We start from the raw sequence: 25,139 nt of genomic DNA, 5'->3' as shown, positions 1-25,139 counted from the left end.
TGACGTAAACATTTAAAGAGGAGAAACGTGTCGAAATTAACATAACTGGAGGGGGAGATTCCCGCTCCTGTACACGGTGTGGATGGGATATCCCCTAGTTTCCCAATTGCGGCTCATTTCTCGCGAGATAAATCTATCGCTACGTGAGCGCGCACTGGCTGACGTAGGAGCGAAGAGACGTACGCGTACACGTTTCCGCGCGCCCAGCAAAGCGGGGACAGGGCGAAAAATCCAGCGAAAGCCAGACTGAGCTTCCTGACCCCAAAGAGCTTCGTAGGGGGAAGTTATCTTCAGGCGGCCCTCCCGGCGTGCACGGAGAAGTGGGATTTTACCTGCGCAACTGCACCGAAATTTGCACGACAAGGCGGCTGGAGTTTTTTGTTTTGTTTTGGTTATTTTTTTGCTTTGTTCGGGGTCGGCTCCGTGTAGAGTTTTATTGCAGAGCAGCATCACTACCGCACGTCGTGCCGCACAGGGAGGAGAGGAGAGGGCAGAAGTTTCCGCTGGCTTGTTTTGTCACTGCGGGGCTGGTGAATCCGCAGGAATGTCGCAGAAGGAGAGACCCACGTTTTACCGACAGGAGCTCAACAAAACCGTGTGGGAAGTCCCGGAGCGCTACCAGAACTTATCTCCTGTCGGTTCCGGTGCTTACGGATCCGTGTGGTAAGTTGTTGTTGCACAGCTCAAGCGAGCGAGAGAGCTAGTGCACACACACACACACACACACACACACACACACACACACACACACAGAGCACGATTGCACAACGACCAAACGACTTCCCACCAACCACCAAGGCCCGGGAGAGCTATCTGTCGCCGGGCTGCTTAACCAGTCTGCGCAGGGTGTCCGTGAAAGACATGGGGATATAACTTATGCCCTTTGTTTACGTCCTAATACTTGGGCCGCGGTGGCTCAGCCGTGCACACTCCCCACAGTAGCTCGCATTTTTTCGGGTGGGGATTGTTTGTGATTTGTGCACGGTTTTTTTTTCTGACTTTGTTGCTTTACTTTCTCGTGTCGCTTGAACAGCCTGGTGTAACTTGTAGCGAACAGTAAGCACAGTGATGGCCCCAGGGCGAAGTTTAACTTCCACACTTGCTACTTTAAAAAAAAAAGAAGCAAAAAACAAGTCTTTTATCAACAAAAGGCTACATGTGCGGCATGTCTATGCTTGCATCATCTGGTTTAAAAAAAAAGAAAAGAAAAAAAAGGTGGTGGTGCTGGTGGTGGTGTGTGGGGGGGTTCTTCCTTAACAGATCACATCAGTACCAATTACACAGTTTAAGGGTTAACCAGGACGTCATGAAGAAAGCGTTTTCCACTTGAAATAAGTGCCGTGTTGCTGTATGTGCCGCCTGGTACTTTACACATCCGCACATTGCATACATTATGCATTTCTAGTTGGGTGCAGCCTGCAGAGTACCAGAACGTCACGTGGTTTTCGGAAAGTAGGCCCCCCTCATGCACAGTGAGCGCTTTCTACAGGAGCCCATCAGACGACGTCGACGACTCTAGAATGATGTCATCCTTTCGCCCGCTGTGGTACACACGCATGACTCACGGTCCCGAGGTTAGGTAGTGGCATCAGTCCTGACGCCTTCTAGTCAGTACAAAGTCATGGACAGCAACGAGTCGTAATTATAACTTTACAGCTCATTTTGGCCGCACTTTCATCTCTTCAGCTGTTGACTGTAAGGGTTTTTTTTTTTTTTTTTTTTTTGCAGTTGTTAGTGGTGGATGGTGGTCAAAGCATGACCTCATTTTGTCCTTAAGACAATAACTGGGTTTGGAAGCACCAGTGCCAAAGCCAAATGCAAGGCATATGTTCATAGATGACCCGTGAATGAGGCTTATTCTTGTCACGAATCTAATATGCACCACTTCCAAGGCAAAATGTGAGCACTGCCATCAGCAGCTACTTTTTGGAAATTCCAGTTTTTTTTTTGCTTTTTTCTGTAAGTAGCTGTCAGCTTTTCTTGTGGAAAACCTTTTGCGTAATGCAACTTCCCAAAAACAAAAAAGAAAAAAAAAATCTGCAACTAGAGTGGTCCAGAGAGCAGTGTGCCTCTAAAGCCCTTCAGATGGTATCTGGAAAAATATAAATAACCTCATAGCTCCTCCACCAGCATGTCACGGCTGTCGATCAGCTGGGCACATGCTCCTAGGCACTCAGCGGGCCAAGTCTTTGTTGTCTCCACCATAATGTTGCTTGAGTTCTCCGCTCAATAAAACAGCCCAACAGGCATTAACTGTGTGGATTTTTCATTTGAATTGCCTGATCAACTTTGCACTCGCATACACCAGAGATAATAACACTACTGATATCTACTTATTTCTTAGCTGTACTGTTTTTTGAATGTCAGACTTGAATGGATATCCACGCCTGGTGTGGAGTAATAGCTGCTGGCTGGGATTTCAATGTGTCCTGGCACTTTTATTTGTAGCTAAGGGTGTGTGTAGGTACTTTGACACAGGGCAGAAATATTCTTAGCCATAGATAAAAAGAAAAGACAGTCCAGTAAAAAGCACACTGCTCAGTATCACAAAGCTTTTTAATTTTTTTTACATATGTATGTTGTAATGTCACTGTTGTGCAAAGACATACTCTCAGATCTGCAGATTCCCGTTTTCATGGTCACTCTTTCAAAGCATGCTGAGATTTACACTTGTTATTGACAGGCCTAAACTGTTTTTGGCAAATTTGGAACCTAAAGTTTACTCTGCACAGCTCCAGCTGATAATGCAGGGTAAACTCTGGCTCTGCTTACACACATTTCTTATTCATGAGGTTGAAATTCGACCTAAATGATTCTGTTTATATTTATTAAGCTGCAAGTCACAGCTTCAGACCTTCTTTACCTGGAATGATGGCTTTATGTGCTTTTTTGTTGTTGTTGTTGTTGTTGTTTTTTTTTTACATTGTCAGACAGCATTTAGCGTTTCATATTTTGCTGATGAAGAAAGAATTGCACAACGCTCATTATGTTCCATACTGTGGCTGACTCCTTGGGTTGTCACCTCAGAGAAAAGTGCAGTGATTTTTCAGCTTGTGCCCAAAAGCAGCAATTTTGTGACTTTGGTTTTAGCAACTGGTCATGTGAGGTCTATGACCAAATGCTTCAGTGATGTCAGAAAAGTAAACCCCCTCATTTTGGTATAAAGTTATGGATTAGAGTTTGAATCCCTAAAACACAAATACGACCTTTTGCAGTTTCTTTTTTTCCCCTCCGACAGCTTTAGCAAGCGAAATCGTGGTCTGAATGCCCTGTTGTGCCAAATCTCTGTAGGTACCTCATGCTAGTCAATTTCTTTAGATTTTACAAACATACTTAAGTTTTCCGACTTCTAAAATTACCTTGATTTGTGAGTGTGACTAGGTGATAGAGTAGACATAGGTGAGTCAGCCCCCGACCCTATCTGTAGGTCTGTTAACTGAGCGGGTTTGGAAAATTATTGTGTTAATAACGCCATTGATAAATCAATTAAACGATGATGATTGCTATTATTAGCTGGAATATGGCTCTAATGAGATTATTTCAAAGTTCAAGTAAACACGAAAAGCACGTAAGCGTGGTTGTAACGTCACCAGATCATTAAGTCACCCCACTTGCCATATTTATTATATCATTTAATGTCTAACATTGATGTTTGAGTGGCCCAGAGGAAATTAAGCCTTATCGCAAGCACTGCTGTGCCTTATGTCATTGTGTGCGCATATAAAACACTTCCTGCACCACAATGCACTCATCATGAACTGATGATTCGTCCCCAGCTACAGGAAAGCTTGACGATGACGATGATGATTGGGAGTGTGGCGTTGACTGCGTTGCTGCTCTGAAATGCAGTCATCAGAACTCACTCTGCTTCTCACCTATTGTTTTACTGGCTTTTCAGGACACGGTGTCCTGCATGACTCTGTCGTCTTACGGTTGCTTCCTTTCGTGACTGTATACTGAGGATTATGATGCATTGTTGTCCCTAACAAACATACAGGTTAGATGAGGTTCTTTTTTGTTTTACAGAAAAAGGTGTTACTTCCATTTCTCGTTTGACCTGCGCAAAGGTGAAGTATGCGGCTCAAAGTGTTAATGCAACACAGAGAGTAAATATTGTAACGTGTTGCTGTAAATCTGAGTTTTATCCGTGTCAATCATTTCACCAATAATGAATAGATCATAAGTTATGGCTCGTTACTTAAAAATGATACCGCGTGTGCTGAGATTTGGCAGTGCCCATCGCGTTGATGACGTACACGAACCCCGTCACGCTCTGATATGAAATCCAATGTATACGTGTACGTGCTCAGATAATAAGTGCACAAATGCAGCGTTCCAGCTTTCTCGAAGCATGTGCACGTCTTACGATTATAAGACAGTTACTACAGACATCTCGACGAGTCATCTACAGCACATATTTGCCTGTTTGCTCACTCTGTCCTTCTGTTAGTCAGCGTGCTGCCTCTCTACTTCCCCGTGAAGCCGGCCTCGCAGCGTTGCTCCTTTTATAGTCTACGCTTTATGGCCATTTCTTATGGCAGTTCCATTTACTGCTGACTAATTGGATAGTGTATGCTTAGACCCATCTTGTTTGCCCTACAGATTAGCAGCAGTTTGAGTGCGTGTGCCTTTGTTTTGCCTTTTAGGATTGGTACACTGTTTACTGACTATGGGTTTTCCCTCACTGCTGACACATTAAAGTTGTTCTGCAAGCCTCTGACATGGAGTACATTGGGTGTGGGAGATTATCTCAGCCTTACTGGAAAAAACACAGTGCTTATCTTAATGTTCTTATTATGGATGTGTTGCACTCTGGGTCATAGCTTTGTCACTCACACAGAATCAGTTTTAACACTTCTCCTGTGCGTGGCGTTGCGCTCTCAGCCACGGGCATGTGCAGTTAAAAGGTCGACAGTTTGAGCAAAACATTTTAAGAGAAATGACTCCCGTCTCCTTTTAAACTGAAAGGCAACAGAAAAACGGGCCCGCTAGTCTAGTTCTGGTGGTTTCCTTGTGTCACTCCAGGCAGTTCCTGCTTTTCTTTTTAGTTGGTGTGCGGTGTAAAAATAACAACAAGAACGACAACAAACACACATATGGGAGCACAGATTTAAAGATGTTGCAATCATCTATGCGTGATGTACTTTATCTGAGTGACCTGGAAGGAATGTGGTTAATTGTAAGTAGGTTGCCTTCCCTCAAAGATACAGGAAATACTGCAATGTCGAGCTTCTCTTTCAGACTGTCTGTCTAATAATCTTAAGAGTCAACCAGTGCTCAATTATTTGTTATTGTAAATAAGTAAAACACGTTCATTTCACTCATCTTTTTCGTGACTGTGCTTTTTGGCGTTTTCTCCTGCATCGCTCTACATTGACCGTTACCAGAAATAAAGACAAATAAAGATTGAAAGTAGGGAGTCACGTGGACATCTCCATCACGTTTACCAGGCAGTTGCTAATTTTGAGTTTGCTCGAGTTAAATGAGATATTCAGCACATTGAACCGTTTTGAATTAGTCAGCTGTTGAATGTTGACGGTTGTGTAGACAAAAGAGGAAATTGAGGCCACACACTTAATTACAAGACCTTTTTCTTATGTGTTTGTATGTGTGTGTTTTGTTCCTGTTACATAAAATGATCTGTTTTGTTCTCTTCCTGTGATAAAAATACTACTAATAATGTTTTGACAGATTAGGCCTTCAAAAAGACGTCAGCCCTGCTTTTCTTGAATGACTGGGGAAAAAAAGAACCAATTCTCCAAATAGAGCTGCAATAACAGACTTTTAGTGGTCAGTCACAAGTGGTTGTGGACATCTTGTCAGACAGTCAGCTGGGTTACATTAATGTTACAACACTCTGTAGCATGTAAACAACAGTTTACAGCAGCTCTATAATAGTAGAATGTTTTACTCTATCTGAAGACTGCTGATCATCAACCAGCATGTTGTGCAGTTAATTGTTTTTCAGTAATTAGCTGCTGTACTTTCACACTCCTGTGTCGTTGCCCACCATGCAGCTGATATTCGAGAACAGGTTCAATCATGTTCCCTATTCAACTTTAGACTGTAGAGTGTAATAAGAACTGAAACCAGGCGCTCAGTGTTATGTAAGTATTTGCTTTGTTTACTGCGTTATAGACACCTACGCAGTCTAATGAAGAATCTCATTGTCAGTTTGAGAAATGTTTGGGTTTTTTATCTGACAGCTGTTGGTGACCTGCTGCGATGCATTTTCTTTTTCCTGTTAAGACCCCACCCGTTTCACACGTTACCTTTCTTTCAGCTCGGCGTTTGATGTGAAGACGAACCTGAAGGTAGCAGTGAAGAAGTTGTCCAGACCTTTCCAGTCCATCATCCATGCAAAGAGAACCTACAGAGAGCTGCGGCTGCTCAAACACATGAAGCATGAAAATGTAAGTCACCTACAACTCGGTCTAACATCACCTCCACCTCTCAGCGAGTGGCAGTGATTGCTTGCCTCCTTTTCAGTATTTACGCAACATTTATTGTGCATTTAAAGTCTAAAGAAATTGTGGCATGTAAGTGCACATGGAAAAGCACACGAGGTTTACAAAAGGATCAGTCGCTTTCGTGACTTCTGACCATATCGTTGAGTTGGAGGATGTAACAAGCCAGATGGATTGATAACTCCATATGTCTCTACGATATCTGGCGCTCGAGGGCTTAACTTGCTGAAAAATGATGATGAAAGAGTTGGAAAAAAAATGTAGCTCGTGCAGGAATTCAAAAAAGGAAAGCATGTAAAGACACATCTATAACATAGTGATAAGGTGATAAGTCAATGTGGTAGGGTATTGCTGCTATTACTGCTAGCGTCTGCATTGTTTTGACTTCAAGCCACCTGCAAAGAAAGGATAGGTACTCTCAGTTTAACATTACAGCACTTGCACGTCAACTACCTGGAAATGACTACAAAACCTTTCAAAAAACAAGAGTTTAACTGTCATGTTTAAACCCCAGTGTTAGCTCTTCTGGTATTTTCATGTGTCAGCATGAGCAGGCACAGGTACACTGTCCTCAGGCAATAACTGTGTATGCTAACAGGACATCACAACGGAGGTTTTCCCCTGCTAGTGACTAACGCCTATTGCTTGATGTTACTTGGTGAGGTATGAGTCACCAAACGGGTTTACATCTGCAGCCCCATCACCTACTGTGGTGTCTTTTTTTTTTAATCTTATTTTGTAGCTGCAGCTTAAAAAAAATCATGCTAAGTATCTCAACTTTTTTGCCAGTGGTGTGAGTTTCCCGCCTACAATCACTGCTTTGGTGTGTGTGTGTGTGTGTGTGTGTGTGTGTGTGTGTGTGTGTGTGTGTGTGTAGATACATGCAGACACTTGCCCACATACAAAACGCAAACATTGTTCCTGGTTTCTGTGCTGTTGCTTCATCTGGGGTTACACTTTTGACCAGAGAGACAGGATCTTTATGTGTTTTGAAATGTGAGCACTTATTTCTCAAGCTGGCAGATGTAGGCTTTTTGAGTGCTGTGTGGAAACAAATCCACCTGGTGAATGTTGTATATGAGTTTAAATGTTTCTAGAAAAGAGGGAAGTGTGCAGTGTAAGAAGCGGTTTGCCACTAGCCGTAGGTAGAAATATTTAGATCGCCACAGTATATGCAAGTGGACTTTATGCGATATCATCAGCCAGCAGCAGCTTTGAAGTGAACAATTTCAGAAGGCACGCTCACGGAGGGAAAAAAAAAGAAACTTTAGCTGTAAGAAGCATGGAAAGTCTCAAAGGGGAAAACCCACTAACAACACTACAACAAATCTCACAGTTAAATGAAAGCCCATCTTGTAAAGTTACAGTTTAATGTAATATTAGCTGTATTCTGCACTGTTTAATTAGCTTTAAGAACTCATTGCAGGCGCTCACAGAATTCATGCAATAAGTGTTGAGCAACTCTAGAAGCTACCACGACACACGTTGGGTTTGTCTTTCTAATAAATGACAGCTATGAAGTCATTAAATAAAGATCTGATTTGGGATTGTTGCTACTCAGAGTGTGCCTGTGTGCTCTGATTAGAAGCTGCTGTGCAGAAGTTATTCAGATCTTATGGAAATGTGAGAAAGAAGCGCACCGTTTAGCTTGCCTTACATGTATTTAGATGAAAGGCCACCTGGAAGAAATGTGCACGAGAACACGCCAGATCACTGAAAAAAAAAATCCAGGCCTCCTTATGTTGTGAAAAAAGTTCCATATGAAACATCACCGCCCATGCCAGAACTTGCTGTGGTTCAGTCCGAGCGCGCTTGGCTCAGCATTCACACATTACTGCTTTTTTTTTTTTTATTTCGTCTTAGATCCTGTTTTCTGCACAAGCCCTGATTTCACTTCTGTTACAACTTGAGCAGTTTTAGAATTAGTGTTGCGCTGTGCGCTGGCGCTGTGGGGAAAAACACACCAGTGCATTCATTTGAAAAACAGGTTTTACGTGGAATACGGATTATAGAGGATTACACAGTCAGTGCCTGTATCGCTGTGTTGAAGGCAAGACGGTAACGTCTCATGGAAATGTCATTCTGATAAAGAATCTCACTTATCTTGGCACGAACATGCTGCTGCCAGGTTTTTTGTTGTACTAACAGGAAGAAGAAAAAAACATCTGTTTTCTGTTCATAAATCATCTGTGCTTTAATACATATCTGTGGCTTACATAGGGAGGGATTCTGTGTTTTGCTCATGCTGTTGCCAGGAGACTCCCCGAGTTTTGAGTTTGGAAAGCCTGAGTGGACCAATCGGCTGTTTGTTGTGGCCGTGGCCCACCAATCAGCTGCAGATTTAGGTCTTGTGTGGGTGGGTCGCTCCAGTATTTTTACAATACCTATCTACCTCAATTCCCCTGACCCCAGGGGGTGGGGGTAGCACTCAGGGCTTCTCTCTGCCAGTATGTCTGCATTCATATGTATATGCATGCCTGAAGTGTGTGTACAATACATGTACTGCTGAAAGACACATAAATGAGAAGACTTTCAGTTTTTTCTTTCTTTATTTTATTTTGAGGCACGGTGAAGCTGCAGCTGCAGATATTCAACTGTAGTGATTGTATGCATCCATATTTAGTCACTTTCACACATTACGTTGTTTTTTTTTATCATACAATCACAAACTTATTGTGCAAGAGACTGTGGAAAGGGGAGAAAGACCCTGCAAATGCTGTGTATTCTAGGTTAAAGACTCCAGAACACACCCCATCTCTAAAAGCTTTTGTATTGTTAGAGGGAAAAAAGGAATAATGCATCCAGAATTTATAAGCCATTATAAATAACTTTGCATTGTTGGAACCAGCGTAACCGGTTGCATGCAACTTTAACCACCTGAAAGGTGCCTGTCCTGTCAGCTTGGTGGATTATTCTAAATAATGCATCAACCAAATAATGTTCACTACTTCCTTTGAAGAGACGAGGTAACTTAAGCAGAGCACCTAGTGCTAACACTAAATTTCACATAAATTTTACATGTTGTTGTTGGGTTTTTTTAAAAATTATTATTATTGCTGTACTGTGCAATATGCATTGTTTGCAATTAGGGATTGAAATTAATAAGAATTTAGCGAGTCAGTCCCTTAGCGATTCTCATTGGCTCCACTTTGAGAGGCACCACAATCTCTAAGCAGCATATCAAAGACATTACATTCATGCAAATTAATTACATGCTGAGTGGTCAAATGTTTCTGGATCTTAGAGGTATTTCCCCTCTTTGTTGTGATCACTGTTGGGGGTCACTACACAAAAAAGTAAAGTAAAAAAAAGTTATTACACATATCACACAGAAGACTTTTCTTAAAAGTAATGCCGTACGTTACTTAAATACACCCAGGAGAAAGACATTTGTTATACTACTCGTTACGTTACTTTCATTTCACTGTGTAAAATGAACTGAAACACTGTGACTCATAATTAGAATTTAACAATATAAGCCTGCAGCCTACATCCCCACACACACTATTCTAATGAGGACACGTGATCTTCCCCTGTAGCATTTAGGTATGAACACAAAACAAAGATGAAAACCAGCACAAAGAGACTTTAAAGCGATCACCATGGTGATTCTACTTTAGAAACACAAACAGGTAGAAAAGGAGGCTGCTGTCTGGCTGCTCATTGGTTTGTTACCTGTTGAATTCAGCATTGGCTTCACCGCAAGTGACGGCTCACTTTATCCCGGTGCTGGCTGGGGTCAACATTTACTCAGCTTTAACATCACTCTGGGTTCTTGGCTAGCTTAGCGTTAGCATACTGTCTGTGTAGGTGCTTGCGAGGAGCCAAAGTTTTGTTAGCAGTATAATGCAGTTGTTTATGCCCTGGAGCAGTCTCCACTTTCCCAACGCGCTCTTATCCTTTTGTGCAATAAAAATAAAAGTAATGTCCATGTCCAAACTGTAGACAACGCCACAATTTTCCTCCACACACGAAGTGAAATCAGCTGATCGTAGCGAGAGTGCAAGAACCGATAATAGGCAGGCAGACAAACGATTCCAAGGAATTTGACTACTTGGAACCGGTTCTCTACAAGAACCCTTCTCAATTTCCATCCCTATTTGCAATCCACATTGCACTGGACACCTACGGCCCCTCCAATGGGCTGTGGCCTCATGTGGCCTATTTACGGAGAGCACAGCCGAGGCCCTGAGCCAGGCCCTACCTCCTCTTGGCCAGTCTCCAGGCTGGGACCCCAGTTACCCTGATCAGTCGGGATAACATGATCTGTTATTTTGTTGTTGTTTTTTTTGTCAGGCAAAATGGCGTTGACAGCCTAGGTGCTGAGATCACTACAGTGCTTACACCGCTCTTATAATAAGATGGTGATTCAGGGTGGGGTGTTTGCTTATTTAACTAAATTAAACTTCACACACCAACCAGTTGCTAGCTGTCTCTAACCTCTGACCTTTCGGTTTTCTTTCAGGTGATCGGCCTTTTAGATGTTTTCACACCAGCGACAAGCTTAGAGGAATTTAACGATGTGTAAGTCACTCTTTCTTTCTTTTTTCGTTTTTGCTCTCTGCTTTTCTCCTTCTTACTCTTTCAGTTTATTTTCTTGTTTTCTGTCTCAGCGTCTTTAAGCTTCACTTTTTACACAATGAAAGCGTTCATGCCAGCAGATAATCGCAAGATTACCTCGATAGCCAAAACTAGTTAGAGATGCACGAGGATTCTTAACTTCATGAGAGAGCAGCATGTGGCGAGTGGTACCAAGGTGAATGTAGGGTGAACACGTGCTCCTAAGGAACATCACAGCTAGTCTCCATGGTAACAGCCATCTGGCAGTGTATGTGTGCAGAATAGTCAATCAGCGTCCTTGAATTCTCTGCATGGTGTAACGTCATCAGCATGTTGCACATTTGTGGAAATGTGAGATGAACCTCAACGCGATCTCATACACGAGGCGAAGTTAAGCCAAAGATACACAGGCGCTTATCTTTTCACATGACCATTAATGAATGCCTCGCTCCTTGACAGCGACCTTGGACTAGTGTTGTGTGATTAAAGAGGTCATATATATACTACAATCACTGCTGGCCTCATTCAGCTGGTTTCCTTTCTTTTTAAATATTTCACTGTTGAAAAAAAGTGTTTTTTTTCCTGTTGTGTTGTTTTTCTGTTATCATCACTTTAATCTTGCCGACTTTTAAGTTGCCACATTTAGAAATAATTCTTACAGAAAGTGATGAATGATTTTATCAAAAACACCATTAGCTGCACTTTACACAGACATGCTAATCAGCAAAAATGAAATCTTTAAAGTTTTAACTAAATAAAGCTGCAGCAGAAATCAAAGAGAGACTTTCCTGCATTACAAGATTACATCTGATTGGCTGTTTGATTTGCAGGTACTTGGTGACACACCTAATGGGGGCAGACCTCAACAACATCGTGAAGTGTCAGAAGCTCACGGATGACCACGTCCAGTTCCTCATATACCAGATCCTCAGAGGCTTAAAGGTCAGCGAGGCCCTCGTTTTCAACTCAAAACTGGTCACTCCTAAAAGTTGACTTGCATTGAATCTGTGCAAAAGCGATGCCTAGAGGAACCAGGCAAAGCTAGCTCACTAGACCACAGATGCATCTGCATTGTTCTGCGTTTAGACCAGCTGAATTCTAGTTGGCAGTGAGGTTTTTGTGCCACTCTTGTGACTGTTTTTTTTGTGTGTGTGTGTTTTGTTTTGTTTTTTAAAATTTTCTGCAAACGGTGGCAACTGAAAGTGAATGGATAAAATTCAACAGTTCCTCTTTTGCAGATTGTTGCAATACAGGAAAGGGCAAATGCTGCTCAATTGAGTCTTAACACAGACTGTAAAAAGTTAACTATACGGCCACAGCTAGTAAAATACTAGCTTTTGTATTTGTAATATGAGCAAACCATGTATGATTACAGCCTATTACACACTTGATTTTGTTGTTCCATGAAAGTGTTATCTTTGTGAATCACTTGTTTACGCCACTTGTTGAGAGCATATGAGAGATATGTCAGAGTTGCTGTGATTGTGTTGGTGTAGTTACATTTCAGAGGAGATAACAGTTTTTAAACTTTGGCTTAAATTTGTGGATCTAGACAAAGCATATGACAGGGTGCTAAGAGAGGAACTGTGGTACTGCATGAGGAAGTCAGGATGATGCACAACATGTATGAGGACAGTGGTGAGGTGTGCAGTAGGAGTGACAGAAGTGTTCAAGATGGGGATCAGGAATCTGCTTCGTGTTTGCAGTTGTGATGGGCAGATTGGCCGATGAGGTGTGCAGCAGGAGTGCCCGCTGACTGTGATGTTTGCAGATGATACTGTAGTCTGTAGTAAACATGGAGAGGTGGAGGTATGCTCTGGAGAAGAGGCATGAAACTCAGTAGAAGTAAGACAGAATACATGTGTGTGTCAATGAGGGAGAGACAGGTGTAATAGTGAAGACGTGTAGAGGTAGTAGAGTTGGTGAAGGTGGACAGATTCAAATACCTGGGGTCAACAATCTAATGCAACAGACAGTGCACAAGAGAGGCGAAGAAGAGAGTGCAGGCAGGGTGGAGTGGGCGGAGACGTGTGTCATGGGTCATCTGTGACAGAAGGATAGCAGCAAGAGTGAAAGGGAAGGTTTATAAACTGGTAGTAAGACTTGCTATGATGTACAGGTTTTAGACGGTGGTGCTGACGAAAAGACGAGAGGCCGAGCTGAAGATGTTACGATTTTGACCAGGATGGAAAGAATGATCATATTACAAGGACAGTTCAAGTTGAGCAGTTTGGAGACAAAGTTAGACAGGCCAAGGCTAAGATGGTCTGAGCATGTGCAGAGGAGGGAAAGTGGATACACTGGGCAAAGAATGCTGAATATGGACCTCAAAGAAAATTTATGGACAGAAGAGGAGGCTGAGGCAGATGATTGGCTCTGTATGTTGGGAAGCATTGCTATTTAAAGAAATGTACTCTAGTTATGTTGATGTTCTGCTCGTGTTATCGCTTGGAAGTTCAGCTGGTGTACATTTAAAATGACATGAGCTAATACACACTAATGTAAGTGAGGTGTTTTTGTGACTGCATGCTTTCCATATGGATGGATGAATTTGCATTTAAATATTTTTATGTTCTTTTCCCCCTACAGTACATCCACTCTGCAGATATCATCCACAGAGTAAGTGATGGCCTCACTGAATGTGTCAATGTCTGCAAAGAAAAACAGTCCAGTGCTGGTTAAACTGAACAGAACAATTAATGGCACTTTAGCTTTTCTGGATGGTGTTTTGTTAAATCTATAGACTAGAGCTTGAAGTAATCAGATTAATTAACATGTTTTATGTTTATTTTTATTTATGAATAAAATTATAATTGAAGGAATGAGTGCAAAACAAAAAATACACAAATATTTGCAGTATGATGACATGTGTAGCAATACCAGCAGGATGTCTACCTGTTGTTTCTAAATTCTCATCTGGACTCTTTTTTTTTTCCCTCTTTCCTCAGGATTTGAAGCCCAGTAATCTGGCTGTGAATGAAGACTGTGAGCTTAAGGTGAGGAGACTGATTGTTTCAGATCCAAGCTTCACCATATGCGATATAACTTACTGTAGAGCTAAAGGTGCTCAGTCACGTCTCATGTTGTTGTCTTTACGTCGCCTACGCATCGTTGCATCACTCAGATCCTGGACTTTGGTTTGGCACGGCACACGGATGATGAAATGACAGGATACGTAGCCACACGGTGGTACCGCGCCCCGGAGATCATGCTCAACTGGATGCACTACAACATGACCGGTACGCTCACAGACATTCAATCATGTTTTGAGTGCAGTTTCATAAAACTGTGTTGAAATAGCTCTTTGGAAATCTGTTACAAGTCAAGAGTCATGCGTTTACAGAGGTTGGTTATGTTTGCAGTGATCATACAAGGATACAAAGTTTTTTCTTCTCTATAAATGAGGAGACAACTTTAGAGAAACTAGGCCAGCTTTTCAATTTTCTTGTTTATTCAACATGATGTTTAGAGGCCTTTTCATCAGCCTAAATCATCCAAAACAGACGTTTGCCTTGTTGAGTGCCATTTAGTTCTGCTTCACACTTTCTTTACAAAGCATTAAGTGGTGTTGGTGTAAATGGGTAAATAAACAAATGTGGACTTAAACTGTGCAAGCTGTTTAGCTGTGCTTTCGGCTGTGCCTTCACCAGCAGCTTTGAAAAGTTTGGTTTGTGAAAATAAATGGAATTTGTTGTCATTATGTGGTAAAGAAATTCTCTTCCTATTTAGCATTGAGAGTTACAGAATTAAATGTTGCCCATGTAACACAACGTAATACAGCGCAGTTGGTTCACAGTCTGACAAATTGTCAGGATGCTGTCGCAAAACTGCAGCCTCAGCTCTCATCAGGAAGCAGCGTCTAAATCTGAAAAGAACAAGTCAGACTTCATTGAATTCACCGCAAGTAGTGAAGATTACAGGATGATACCATTACATCGTTGCATTTGCATATGCATGTGCAGCATGCACGTACAGCTGTGTTGTTCTGCATTATGCTGAAAAGCTTGGATTTGTGTCCTATCTAAAGGATTTGTTGAGATGCATGTTTGAAATGATTTCTTTTTATTTAATAGTGGATATCTGGTCGGTGGGCTGCATCATGGCTGAACTACTTACAGGACGGACGCTCTTCCCTGGCACAGACCGTATCCTTCCACCTCTGCTGCTAAAATAAATGTCAGATTGTAGCCAGCCTGCAGGTCTGTGTTAGATTAGGAGGAGGTACTGGTTGAGTTCAATCTGCTTAACCGTGCACACGGTTTACAAATATGTATCAGACTAGTTATATAAGAATTGTTGTCCAATGCACTCACTGCCAGGCTCTCACAGAATCTCTTGCTGCAGCACTGTTGCAAGCACACAAAAAAGCACCATTTTACCTTTTTCGGGCTGACTTAAAAGCATTGCTGAGTATTGAATTTAGTGAGCTACATGCCAGAATAGCCAGGAAAGTGTGTGTATGTGCATGATATGCACACACACTCTCATATGGAGTTAATAGTGCCCTGTGGTCTATGACTCAGTGCTGCCCACTTTTATCTCCACTGCTTTTCCACGATACACTACCTTCCTGTTTCCCTCCCACAAAACCCTTACACACCAGCAGAGCTGTCATGTGATTTGATATAAAAACACACCGGAAAACCCTGTAAATTGGCGCACGCACACACACACACACACACACCTTTAAATATAGAAGGTAGCGCACGCCACCGAGTTGGTGGTTTTGTTAAAGATCAAAATCTGTTTCATAACGTGTTCATAATTCCTGCTCTAACTAATCAATCAGCCGATCTACACCTTCTTCACTGCATGCCTTGCAGGGGTATGTGTGCTTGAATGTGTCGAAACTGCTTTGTGATGTAGTGGAGCTACCAACCCACAGTGCTTGTTTGAATATACAGCAAGCAGTCTTTCTGGTCTGTCTCCTTTTACTTGTCTGAATGGAAGCTGATCTCTGCACATGAGTAGAAAGGGAGGGATCGTGGATACAATGCATCTCATTAGCCTTTGTACAGTGTAAGTACAGGTGCACTCCCTTATCACTGAGATTAAAAATGTTAAATAGTAGGCATGCTACAACTATATGCGGTTCATATTTTGGGTACTAGGTAGTAGTGTGTCAACAGTAGCATGAGCAAATCACTTCAAACTGTTTGTTAGATGTTATTTAGAGAATTCTTCGCATGCTTTCTGGTGACATTTTTGCAGAGTCGAGACGCAGTAATTAGTTCATTTATTTTTGATGCTGGATCAAATGATTATCTGAAACTGTGGTGACAATTATTTTATAGTTTCAGCTTGTCTGCACTAAGAATTATAAACACTCTATTCCAGATTCTCAAATTTTTGTAGATTCAAAAGTCTGTGATGGTTTTATCACTGTTTATAAGATTTACACAGTGAATTATAATCACTAGTTGCACACCTAATTTTATGCATATTCATCTATCCATTATCTACTGCCTGTCTGGGTTTGGGTCACGAGGTCAGCAGTCTGAGCGGAGATACCCAAACTTGCCTTACCGCAGCCATTTCTTCCAGCTCATCTGGGGGGATACGAAGTCACAGGGTATGCCCGAATCACCTTACCTAGGAAGGATTCAGGAGGCGTCCTAGTCAGATGTGCGAATCACCAAACTGCCTCCTTTCGATGTGAAGGAGCACCCTGTCTCTAAGGGAGAGCCAGCCACCCTTTGACAGAAACTCATTTCTGCCATTTGTATCTGACCTCATTCTTTTGGTCACTATCCACAGCTCGTGACCATAGGTGAGGGTAGGAACGTAGATTGATCAATAAGACGACAGCTTAGCTTTTATTATGAGCTCTCTCTTCACCACAGCAGGTCGATGCATCCGTATCACTAGAGACACCGCCCCAATCCGTATGTCAATCTCACCCTCCAGTCTCCCCTCAATCGTGAGCAAGATCCTCAAGATACTTGAGCTCCTCCACCTAGAGTAGTATCTCATCCCTGACCCAGCAGACAGGTGAGAAACAAAAACAAGGACTTCTTTAGACACCATCAAGAATTCAGGTAGAAAACAACAGGAATTACATTTATGAAAGAGCATGCCCAGAATAAAAGCAGCTTTTGCAAACGTCCATGTTCAACTCACATGAGTCTGAGGGATGAAAATTCCAGCCAGACTTTCTGTTTTGTTTGTGATGGGTGAAGTAGAAGTTTTACTTTTTCTTTTCACCACAGCAGGCACAGAAACTACAGCACTGTGGCCTGCTAGCTCCACCAATGTCACCCTCTGATTGCTTCTGGTCTTTCATTTATAATTTGCTTTGATATTTTCTCTTGCATCGACATTGTCATTTTTAAGTACGCCTTTAATCTAATACTTCACACAGCCACAGTAAGTGCTATAGTAATATTCAACTTATCTGTGAGTATTTATGCATCAGTGTGACGTTGTATGAGTTTTAGTTGGTGCTTGATATCTTTTATTTTTGAAAAAGTGGACCTTCATCAGTTACAGGCGACAGCATCGACTGTTGTACCTCTCACCCCTCTGTCCCCGTTATGTCCTCCATCCTTTCTGTTTTCCTTCATGTGAGTGTGGTAGATATTGATCAGTTGAAGCTTATAATGATGCTCGTCGGAACGCCAGGGCCCGAGCTCTTGATGAAAATCTCTTCAGAGTCTGTGAGTGCCATCCCATCCAGTTTTGTTTTATTTATTTGTTTTTTCCTTTTCTTTTGCATTGCCTATCCTCCCTATTGCCTCTGTGTTGCCCTGGCTCTTTATTTTACGACCTGGTGTCAATGCTACTACCTCTTAGCTGCACCTGTTTTGCTCTTAACACTCCGCTTTTATCCCATTTGAGCACAGTGCTTTGATTTCTGCTTCTTTCCAGCATGTACTATGACTTTTTTCAGAGCCCCACTGATAACTTTTGTGTGACAGTAACAAAAACGTTAGTGCCAAACTGGGCCACAGTGTTCGTGATTATCTGAATATAGGTTGCAGACAATGAAGGTTTGATTTATATTAAAGTTTAGAAACTGTCTTCCTTCCTTTCTTTCACATCCTCCTCATCCTCACCCCGTGTGTGTTCCCACCCCAGTCCCTACCCCTTCTATACATCAGCCTACCTAACTACACCTGCTCTTTGATGTGCTGACCTCCATGTTATGATACCCCTTGACTCAGAAGGTTTAGATATAAACCAGCTGCAGCAGATAATGCGCCTGACAGGGACGCCCCCAGCCTCCCTAATAAGCAGGATGCCCAGCCACGAGGTGAGACAAGTTCCCTTCGTCTTCCCACATGCCCCGTCTCTTCCCCACAGCCGGAATCAGGGCCATGCTGCAGTCATCTGTCAGCTGATAGCTGCAATATTGTTTAGAGATAAATGGAGCTAGACTTGATGTTTAAAATATTTCCTACCAGTTCCTTTCTGCATACTGTCCTCTGCTCTCACGCCACACATTCCCCTTTTCCTCTTTGACTTGTCATGCTTGTCACAGCAAGGCTTATGAGAGTGCTCTGCCAGTGCAGCCAGCGTGTTCTGATCATCTGTCCTATTTGACTATGAAAATAATACCACAGTGTTTATGTAATGCATGTGATTTGGGTGTTACTTAAAATGCTTGGAACATGGCTTAATGGGAGGATGTACAGTTTGTCTTGCAACAGGCAAATTCAGTTTAGCATTGTAGTTCTATTGAAATATTGCATGTTTTTGCAGTTTAAAAGCTGCCTTATTTCTTGAAAATCTTCTGCAGTTTGCTTCTACAGTACACTTCTTTGTTTCTGTTTTCTCACAGGCGAGGAACTATATCAACTCACTTCCCCAGATGCCAAAGAGAAACTTTGCTGACGTGTTTATTGGTGCCAACCCTCTTGGTAAGTTCCTCTTTCAGAATGACACCATTGGGTTACGCTGCTATTGGCTCACTGGCTCCCTCTAGTGGTGTAGGTTATAATAATGGAGGGGTTTCATCTGTATTTGTTTTGGCAAGATTTTTTTTTTTTTTTACCACAGTAGGAATTTTTTTTTTTTTTTTTAGCTTTAGCTAGTGCAAGAGGAAAAACAATTAGCACTGGCATGAAATAACAGTGTCTCATTTGCTCTGCTTTACATGAAGCATTTGTGCTTGTATGTGTAGTTACTGCACAAAGACCAGTTCCACGCCAGGAAAAATCCTGATTGCTACACATGTTAAATCAATTTGGATTAGTGAAGGGTGCTTTCTCATGTGCATCCCATACCACATCAGGAAATTATTTCAGGTAACCAATGTCAAGTTATGTAACATGGACAAGCTACATTAACTGTTGTCACCTTGAGTCATAAAGAGCTCTTCAGCAGATAATCTAGGGGATGTCATTGTAGGATTATTCCATCACTGACTTAATGCATTTTAGAGCAGGCAGCATTTGTATAAATGCTGTAGATGAAATGCTTTTAGACTAAGGATGTTCCTGGTGACTAATTTTCTAGTCGACTAAACAAGGGAAAAAAATTAGACTAACCAACTAGTTTTAAACTAAGAGACTCAGATATCAAGTTTTGGAAACTATTTAATGTCAAAAACTCTGCAAAGCTGCATTATGAATGACGCATGCAGATAAAATATTCATGACAACCACTTAAGGGAAAAAAAAAAAAAGTCCTCCAGCTCTCATTCCCAGGCCGTATTCTCTCCACTGGGTCCCGGGTCTCCTCCGGGCCTCCTCTCGGTAGAACATGCCCAGTCGGAACACTTTACCCAGGGGTCGACAGCATGAATGACTGAACTCCTCACCCATCAAAAGCCCATCCACCCATCAGAGAAAGCTTATTTCCCCCGTTTGTATGCATGATCTCATTTTTTCGCCTTTAAAAGAACTAACAGTAAAAGCGTTAACCAAAAAAATCGGGCCCAGATTAACAGATTTATGGTGTTTCTCAGCAACCATGCTCCATCTGGTGGAAGATGGCTGCATAACATTAGGACAAAAGACTTTATTGGCATTGAGTCTCAATTAAAATGTAAAACAATTAGATTAAACGACCCATACATCTGGTACCGACTAGTGACAATGACAACTGATCGTTGTCATTGTCATGCACAGTTTCTTCAAAGTCTTCACTGCATACAGTCATGTGAAAAAGAAGGTTTTCACAAGACTCTGTGCAGTGCTGTGAAAAACTAAGCACACCCCATGATTCAGTAGTTTATAGAAGCTCTCTTAAGGTCCCAGCACAGCATTTTAATGGAGCTGGGATCACTGGAATCAAAGTGTTTAGTATAGGCTGATTGTTTTTCCTCTGTGAGATTACACAAACAGAAGCTGATGCCATTATTTGAAAGGCTGCCCATAGTTAATATGCGCATCGACCGTGGTCACAGTACATATATTGACAGAAAAGATAGCATTCTGGACCTTTTTGCTCTGACCTGTAGATTTTCTCATACTCACCTTTGTCTCCTTTGTTGTTTTAGCGGTGGATTTGCTGGAGAAAATGTTGGTGCTGGATACAGACAAGCGGATCACAGCATCTGAGGCTCTGGCCCACCCTTACTTTGCCCAGTATCACGATCCAGATGACGAGCCTGAAGCAGAGCCTTACGACCAGAGCTTTGAAAGCCGTGAGCTGGAAATTGAGGAATGGAAAAGTGAGTTGTTAAGACCAAATAGATTTTAAAGGTTATTTATTCTGTACGTTGGAAAGTAATTTCAATTATCTGTTCTCAGCCTTAACCTACGAAGAGGTCATCAGCTTCGTGCCACCATCTTTCGACGAAGACGACATGGAATCTTGAGGAGGAAGCGGCTCTCTTCCACGATTTGTTTTCCAAGAAACACTTTCTAAGGACTATCGGTCTCATGTGACTATCCGCCACTTTCCTCATACACGCGCACAGCGATGACATTCAAGTGCCTGCCGTCATTCATATGTGGGGGGGACGTTGCGCTATCAGGGAAACGAAAACAAAAAACTTGACATCGTGTTCATACCGTCCCCTGCTCTGCTGTTTTGTTTTTCTTAACATGCATCCCACCGTGCTGAGGTAGACTTTAACTCTCCTTTTGCATTAGTAATTTTTTATCTCAGACATATATTCTTTATATTCTGTCCCTTATTCTACATACACAGCAAAAAAAATAAATAAAAAAAGAAAACATTACATGTCAGTATCTCCAGGCAAATTGTAATAACTAAACATCTATTATGTGTTTTATAAAAAAAATAAAATAGCTGAAAATAATGCTGTAGGACAAAAATTCTGGAAAGTTTTAAACAATGCTGAGTGTGAAGTGTATCTTTTGGCACATTTTAAATTCTTGTTATTTCTACGAGTACATAGAACTATGTAGATACTACAGAAACAGTATTTGTACATAAATCTTTCTGGAAAAACAGCTACCACACGTGTAGTAGTCTGAATTAACCGAGACGCTCGTCAGCCGCCCAAAATGACAGTTTGTTCTAGAATGGCATATAAACCGATACTGTGTGTAATTTATTTAGAATATGTATAGGATACATCAAAATATGTAAAATATTCAGCCCAGTATGGAAAATTCAAGGCTTCATATTTCTTAATGATTGAGTTTTACACATGGCACCCCCCCCCCAGTAACCTTCTTCCGTCTTCTTGCACTTCTGTTTTCTGTTGTCTCACATGAATGTTTCAGCGAACGGCCACCAACCTCTCCAGTTTCACCACAGCATGTTAAAGCCAGAGTTTTTGGCTTACTAGTTTATTCAAATTTTAATGTTTTTCCATTACAACGTCAGCCGACAATGTAATTTAATCATATTGCATTTATGAAACAGTACTATTAATGTTTATGGAATGTTTGGGGCGCCAGTTTGCGCCGTATATTTATGATCTTTTCTTATATTGTTTGTATATTGATGTAAAAGAGAATATTATTTGTCAGAATTTAAGGTTGTTTGTATTATTTATGGAGAGCTTATTGTATTAGTATCCAAATGTGTCATCGATAATTTCATAGATCACTTGAGCCACAGTGACTACAGCTTTCATATCAAGAGCCGACAATGTTATCAAGAGATCGTTTGGAATCAGTTTGATACATTCTGCTCAGTTTGCTAAATTACCGTTGCTGAGGTTGTTTACAGCGCTCCTTCATTCACGGATCAACAAATTATCACAATTTTTTTTTAAAAGAAACCCAAAACATATCCTGAAACGGTGGCATATAAGTCACCATTTATTGACTAACAAACCACTAAACTGTTTTTTTAGTGTGAAGACTTTTATGACAAACTGCTTCCAATGTGAACCATTTGAAAAGTCAGACTCGTAAGCTGTATCCACAGTTGCTCTGCCTTTGGCACCCAAACAATATCAGACATCAGTCACGTTTGATTTCAGCCGCTTGTTTTAAATGTAGTGATTTTTTCTAATGTGTTATTTTACTCTTTGTGTGCTAAATCAAGATTTCATGTTATTCTGTGATTCTGTAATGATTGTTTTCTAAGCAGCACCAGAAGCCTGTTAGAGTAATTTAGAGGAGGGGGGGGGGGCACATGTATGCAGGAAAGTGCATATGTTTACTCACTGGATGCTGAAGGGCAATGCCGAAGCCTCATATTTTATCATTTTTAAACAACTGCATTGATTTAGATAGGATATTTATTTTGTCCATATCCCGATGTCAGTAGTAAATTTGGTTACACTTCGTCTGCCTGAAATATGTTTTTTGGGTTTTTTTTTTTTGTTTGTTTGTTTTTTTTGACCACATGTATCAAGCTAGCAGGCCACGCCACCTGTAAATACCACCATTAGAAAATAAAGCCTACTATTTTTCAAAGCTGTAACAGAATTCATTCATTGGGTGAGCTTTAGCCTTTCTTTTCCTTTTTAAGCATATCACCATTGGATGGCAGCATAGCACAAGTAGAGCAGAACTTGTCTGGGTAAGTTCTCTGTCATCTGGTGTGTGACGGGTTGAAAGCCTGCCGGGCTTTTCAGAGAAACTCCAAGATCCCAGAGTCAGCAACACTCTCTCAGACAAAATCTGCTTTATCTTAAAGACAAAGCGCCTAAAACACAAACTAAGCCACATAGATTAGGCTGTGCATGCGAGGAGTGATCTGACTTTTGCCCTCCAAACAGCCACTCCACAAATACACGGCACAACAACGACAGAGACGTTTTAACAGAACAAGGATCGGCTGCACACCTGCATTTAAGGTTAAAAGGATGCCAGTGTTCACAGTTTGCTGTGCTTTTCTCATTTGACAACTCACATAATCAATAGTCCAAGACCCTCAGGACTTTCTTCAAGAGCTATGGTCATTGAGTCTTTTAATATTATTATTATTATTATTATTATTGTTATTATTATTGGACAAGTTTTCTATGTCACCTTATTTATCCCAGTGTTTTTGAGGCTTCATAGCTGAGAAGTAGCAGGATGACTTCTGAAGTGCAGGGCTCTCCACTCTGATGCAGATGAATGCTGCAAAACTGATCACAGCACTTCACAGTGCAAATAGATAATGAGCTGAAACAACTTGCAAAAGGAACCTAAGAGCTTTTCAAGGCTAAATATATTCTTCAATGGCCAAGTCAGTCACCTGGTCTCAACCAAACAGAGCATGAACTTCACTTATTAAATACAAAACTGAAGTCAGAGAAACCCACAGAAGAGCAGCAAATGAAGGTGGCTGCAGTAAAAGCAAACACATTTGGTGACGTTCACGAATTCTAGAGTTCAGGTAGTCATTGACTGCAAATGATTTAGATCCAACTATTTAACTTAATCCTTATAGTTTAGAAAAAGCTACAAGAGACCTTTCCAACTTGTGTAAATCTACAGTTCTCTTTCTTAGATCTTCACTCTGTTCTTATTCCATTGTTCTGAGTACTGATCTGTCCAGTAAGTGATGTCAAAGAAATCCTTTTTATGCTGCCATTGAGAAACTACCAGTTATCATAAATCATGCTCACAGATGAGAATTGTATGTATGTATATATTTGATTAATATATATATTTATATATGAACCCTATGTATTCTTTTAGACTCTGTATAGATTACAGAAAATCCAAGATAAATTCAAATCAACACTTGTTTTTTAAATTAATTAAAGATTTATTCTGTACAGTCATTTCACCCTGGAAAAAGAACCATTAAAAGAAATCATCAATAGCCCAAAATGACCATGAAATTCATATCCACAGATTGGCCACATCCAAATCCAGATTCTTCACGCCATATTTACTCCCAGTGCAAAACTGAAAAACAATGGTAGTAAAAAAGACAAAAACTCCTATTTCCCAAAATATAATCCCCGCTTCATTTCCTTTCTGGTAGTTTCCATCACATTTAACAAAATCTCCAAAGCTTGTGACTTTGTAGTGACTTTCCCTAATGAGTATGGCATTAGACGGGCTAACCTGCTACTAAGTATAACAGCAAAGCATTCCCTTTATATCCACAGTGCAAAAGCCAGGATTTAAAAATTTGCCTGGCCTACAAAATCAGTCAAATTATGGGACAAGGGATAAAAATGCAGTGCATTCATTCCCACATAAAAAGGACACCTGGTCACCCAAGCTGTGACACTTGTGAAGCATCAGAGTTAAATACCAAGTATAAGTCAGTTGAATGTTTTCCCAGCATTGAAGAAGAAAATAAATAATAATTAGTAGTAAAAGGAGTACAACACTTCAGTTTGTTACCCAGCTTGGCATTTTAGATAATTACAAGTAAATTATGTTTTTTCATGCAAACAGAGTGCTGACTCAGTGCTCCTCTCAGGTTGATAGCTGCTTTGATGCTTCTCTCTGATGCTCTCAGCACTTTGTAGGCTCTCCTTGATTTATAAAAAGCCCAAACTGCAAGATGACGGGGAAAAGTAATGATTAAAATCCAAAATACTCATAGGTCAAAAATATTTATTTTCTCAGGGAAGCTTTTCTTCTTCTTGGAAGAAGTGTGAATTTTCAATGCAAAAATAAACAACAATAAAAACAAGTACCAACTCAATTTCCTGCTGTCGTCTATAATTTCCCAAATATTATGCATAATCCCCAAGCCATCATTGAGACAGATAAGATGTTTTATAATCAACATCCTAAAAATGATTACAGTTGTGACCCTGAATAACCAGGCAGTAAAGCTAACAATCAA

At 41.1% G+C, this 25,139-nt stretch overlaps 1 protein-coding gene across 3 annotated transcripts; it reads left to right on the top strand.

Moving 5' to 3' along the window:
* The first annotated feature begins 191 nt into the window (after positions 1-191).
* Positions 192-22,813, top strand: mapk14b (mitogen-activated protein kinase 14b). 3 transcript variants are annotated; one of them, XM_003441528.5, is made up of 12 exons: positions 195-663; positions 6,284-6,413; positions 10,933-10,991; positions 11,858-11,969; positions 13,617-13,646; positions 13,976-14,023; positions 14,152-14,266; positions 15,101-15,172; positions 18,200-18,279; positions 18,808-18,886; positions 20,470-20,643; positions 20,723-22,813. In XM_003441528.5, exons 1-12 carry the CDS (start codon positions 545-547, stop codon positions 20,788-20,790), a joined length of 1,086 nt encoding a protein of 361 aa, XP_003441576.1. In that variant the 5' UTR covers positions 195-544; the 3' UTR covers positions 20,791-22,813. The 3 variants fall into 3 exon arrangements, with proteins under 3 accessions (XP_019214319.1, XP_003441576.1, XP_003441575.1); XM_003441527.5 differs by lacking the exon at positions 18,200-18,279 and adding an exon at positions 17,604-17,683; XM_019358774.2 differs by lacking the exons at positions 18,200-18,279; positions 18,808-18,886; positions 20,470-20,643; positions 20,723-22,813 and adding exons at positions 17,604-17,683; positions 18,105-18,167 and having other exon boundaries at positions 192-663.
* The last annotated feature ends 2,326 nt before the right edge of the window (positions 22,814-25,139 follow it).

The sequence above is a fragment of the Oreochromis niloticus genome, linkage group LG5, assembly GCF_001858045.2.
Source record: "Oreochromis niloticus isolate F11D_XX linkage group LG5, O_niloticus_UMD_NMBU, whole genome shotgun sequence".
NCBI lineage: Eukaryota > Metazoa > Chordata > Actinopteri > Cichliformes > Cichlidae > Oreochromis > Oreochromis niloticus.
This window is presented reverse-complemented; position numbering and strand designations above follow the sequence as displayed.

Bases quoted from the DNA above. Each gene is read 5' to 3' on its own strand.
- mapk14b (XM_003441528.5), top strand. From the start codon at position 545: ATGTCGCAGAAGGAGAGACCCACGTTTTACCGACAGGAGCTCAACAAA. The intron at 14,024-14,151 runs GTGAGGAGACTG...TGCATCACTCAG, and splicing joins ATGAAGACTGTGAGCTTAAG to ATCCTGGACTTTGGTTTGGC. The intron at 15,173-18,199 runs GTATCCTTCCAC...CAGAAGGTTTAG, and splicing joins GCTCTTCCCTGGCACAGACC to ATATAAACCAGCTGCAGCAG.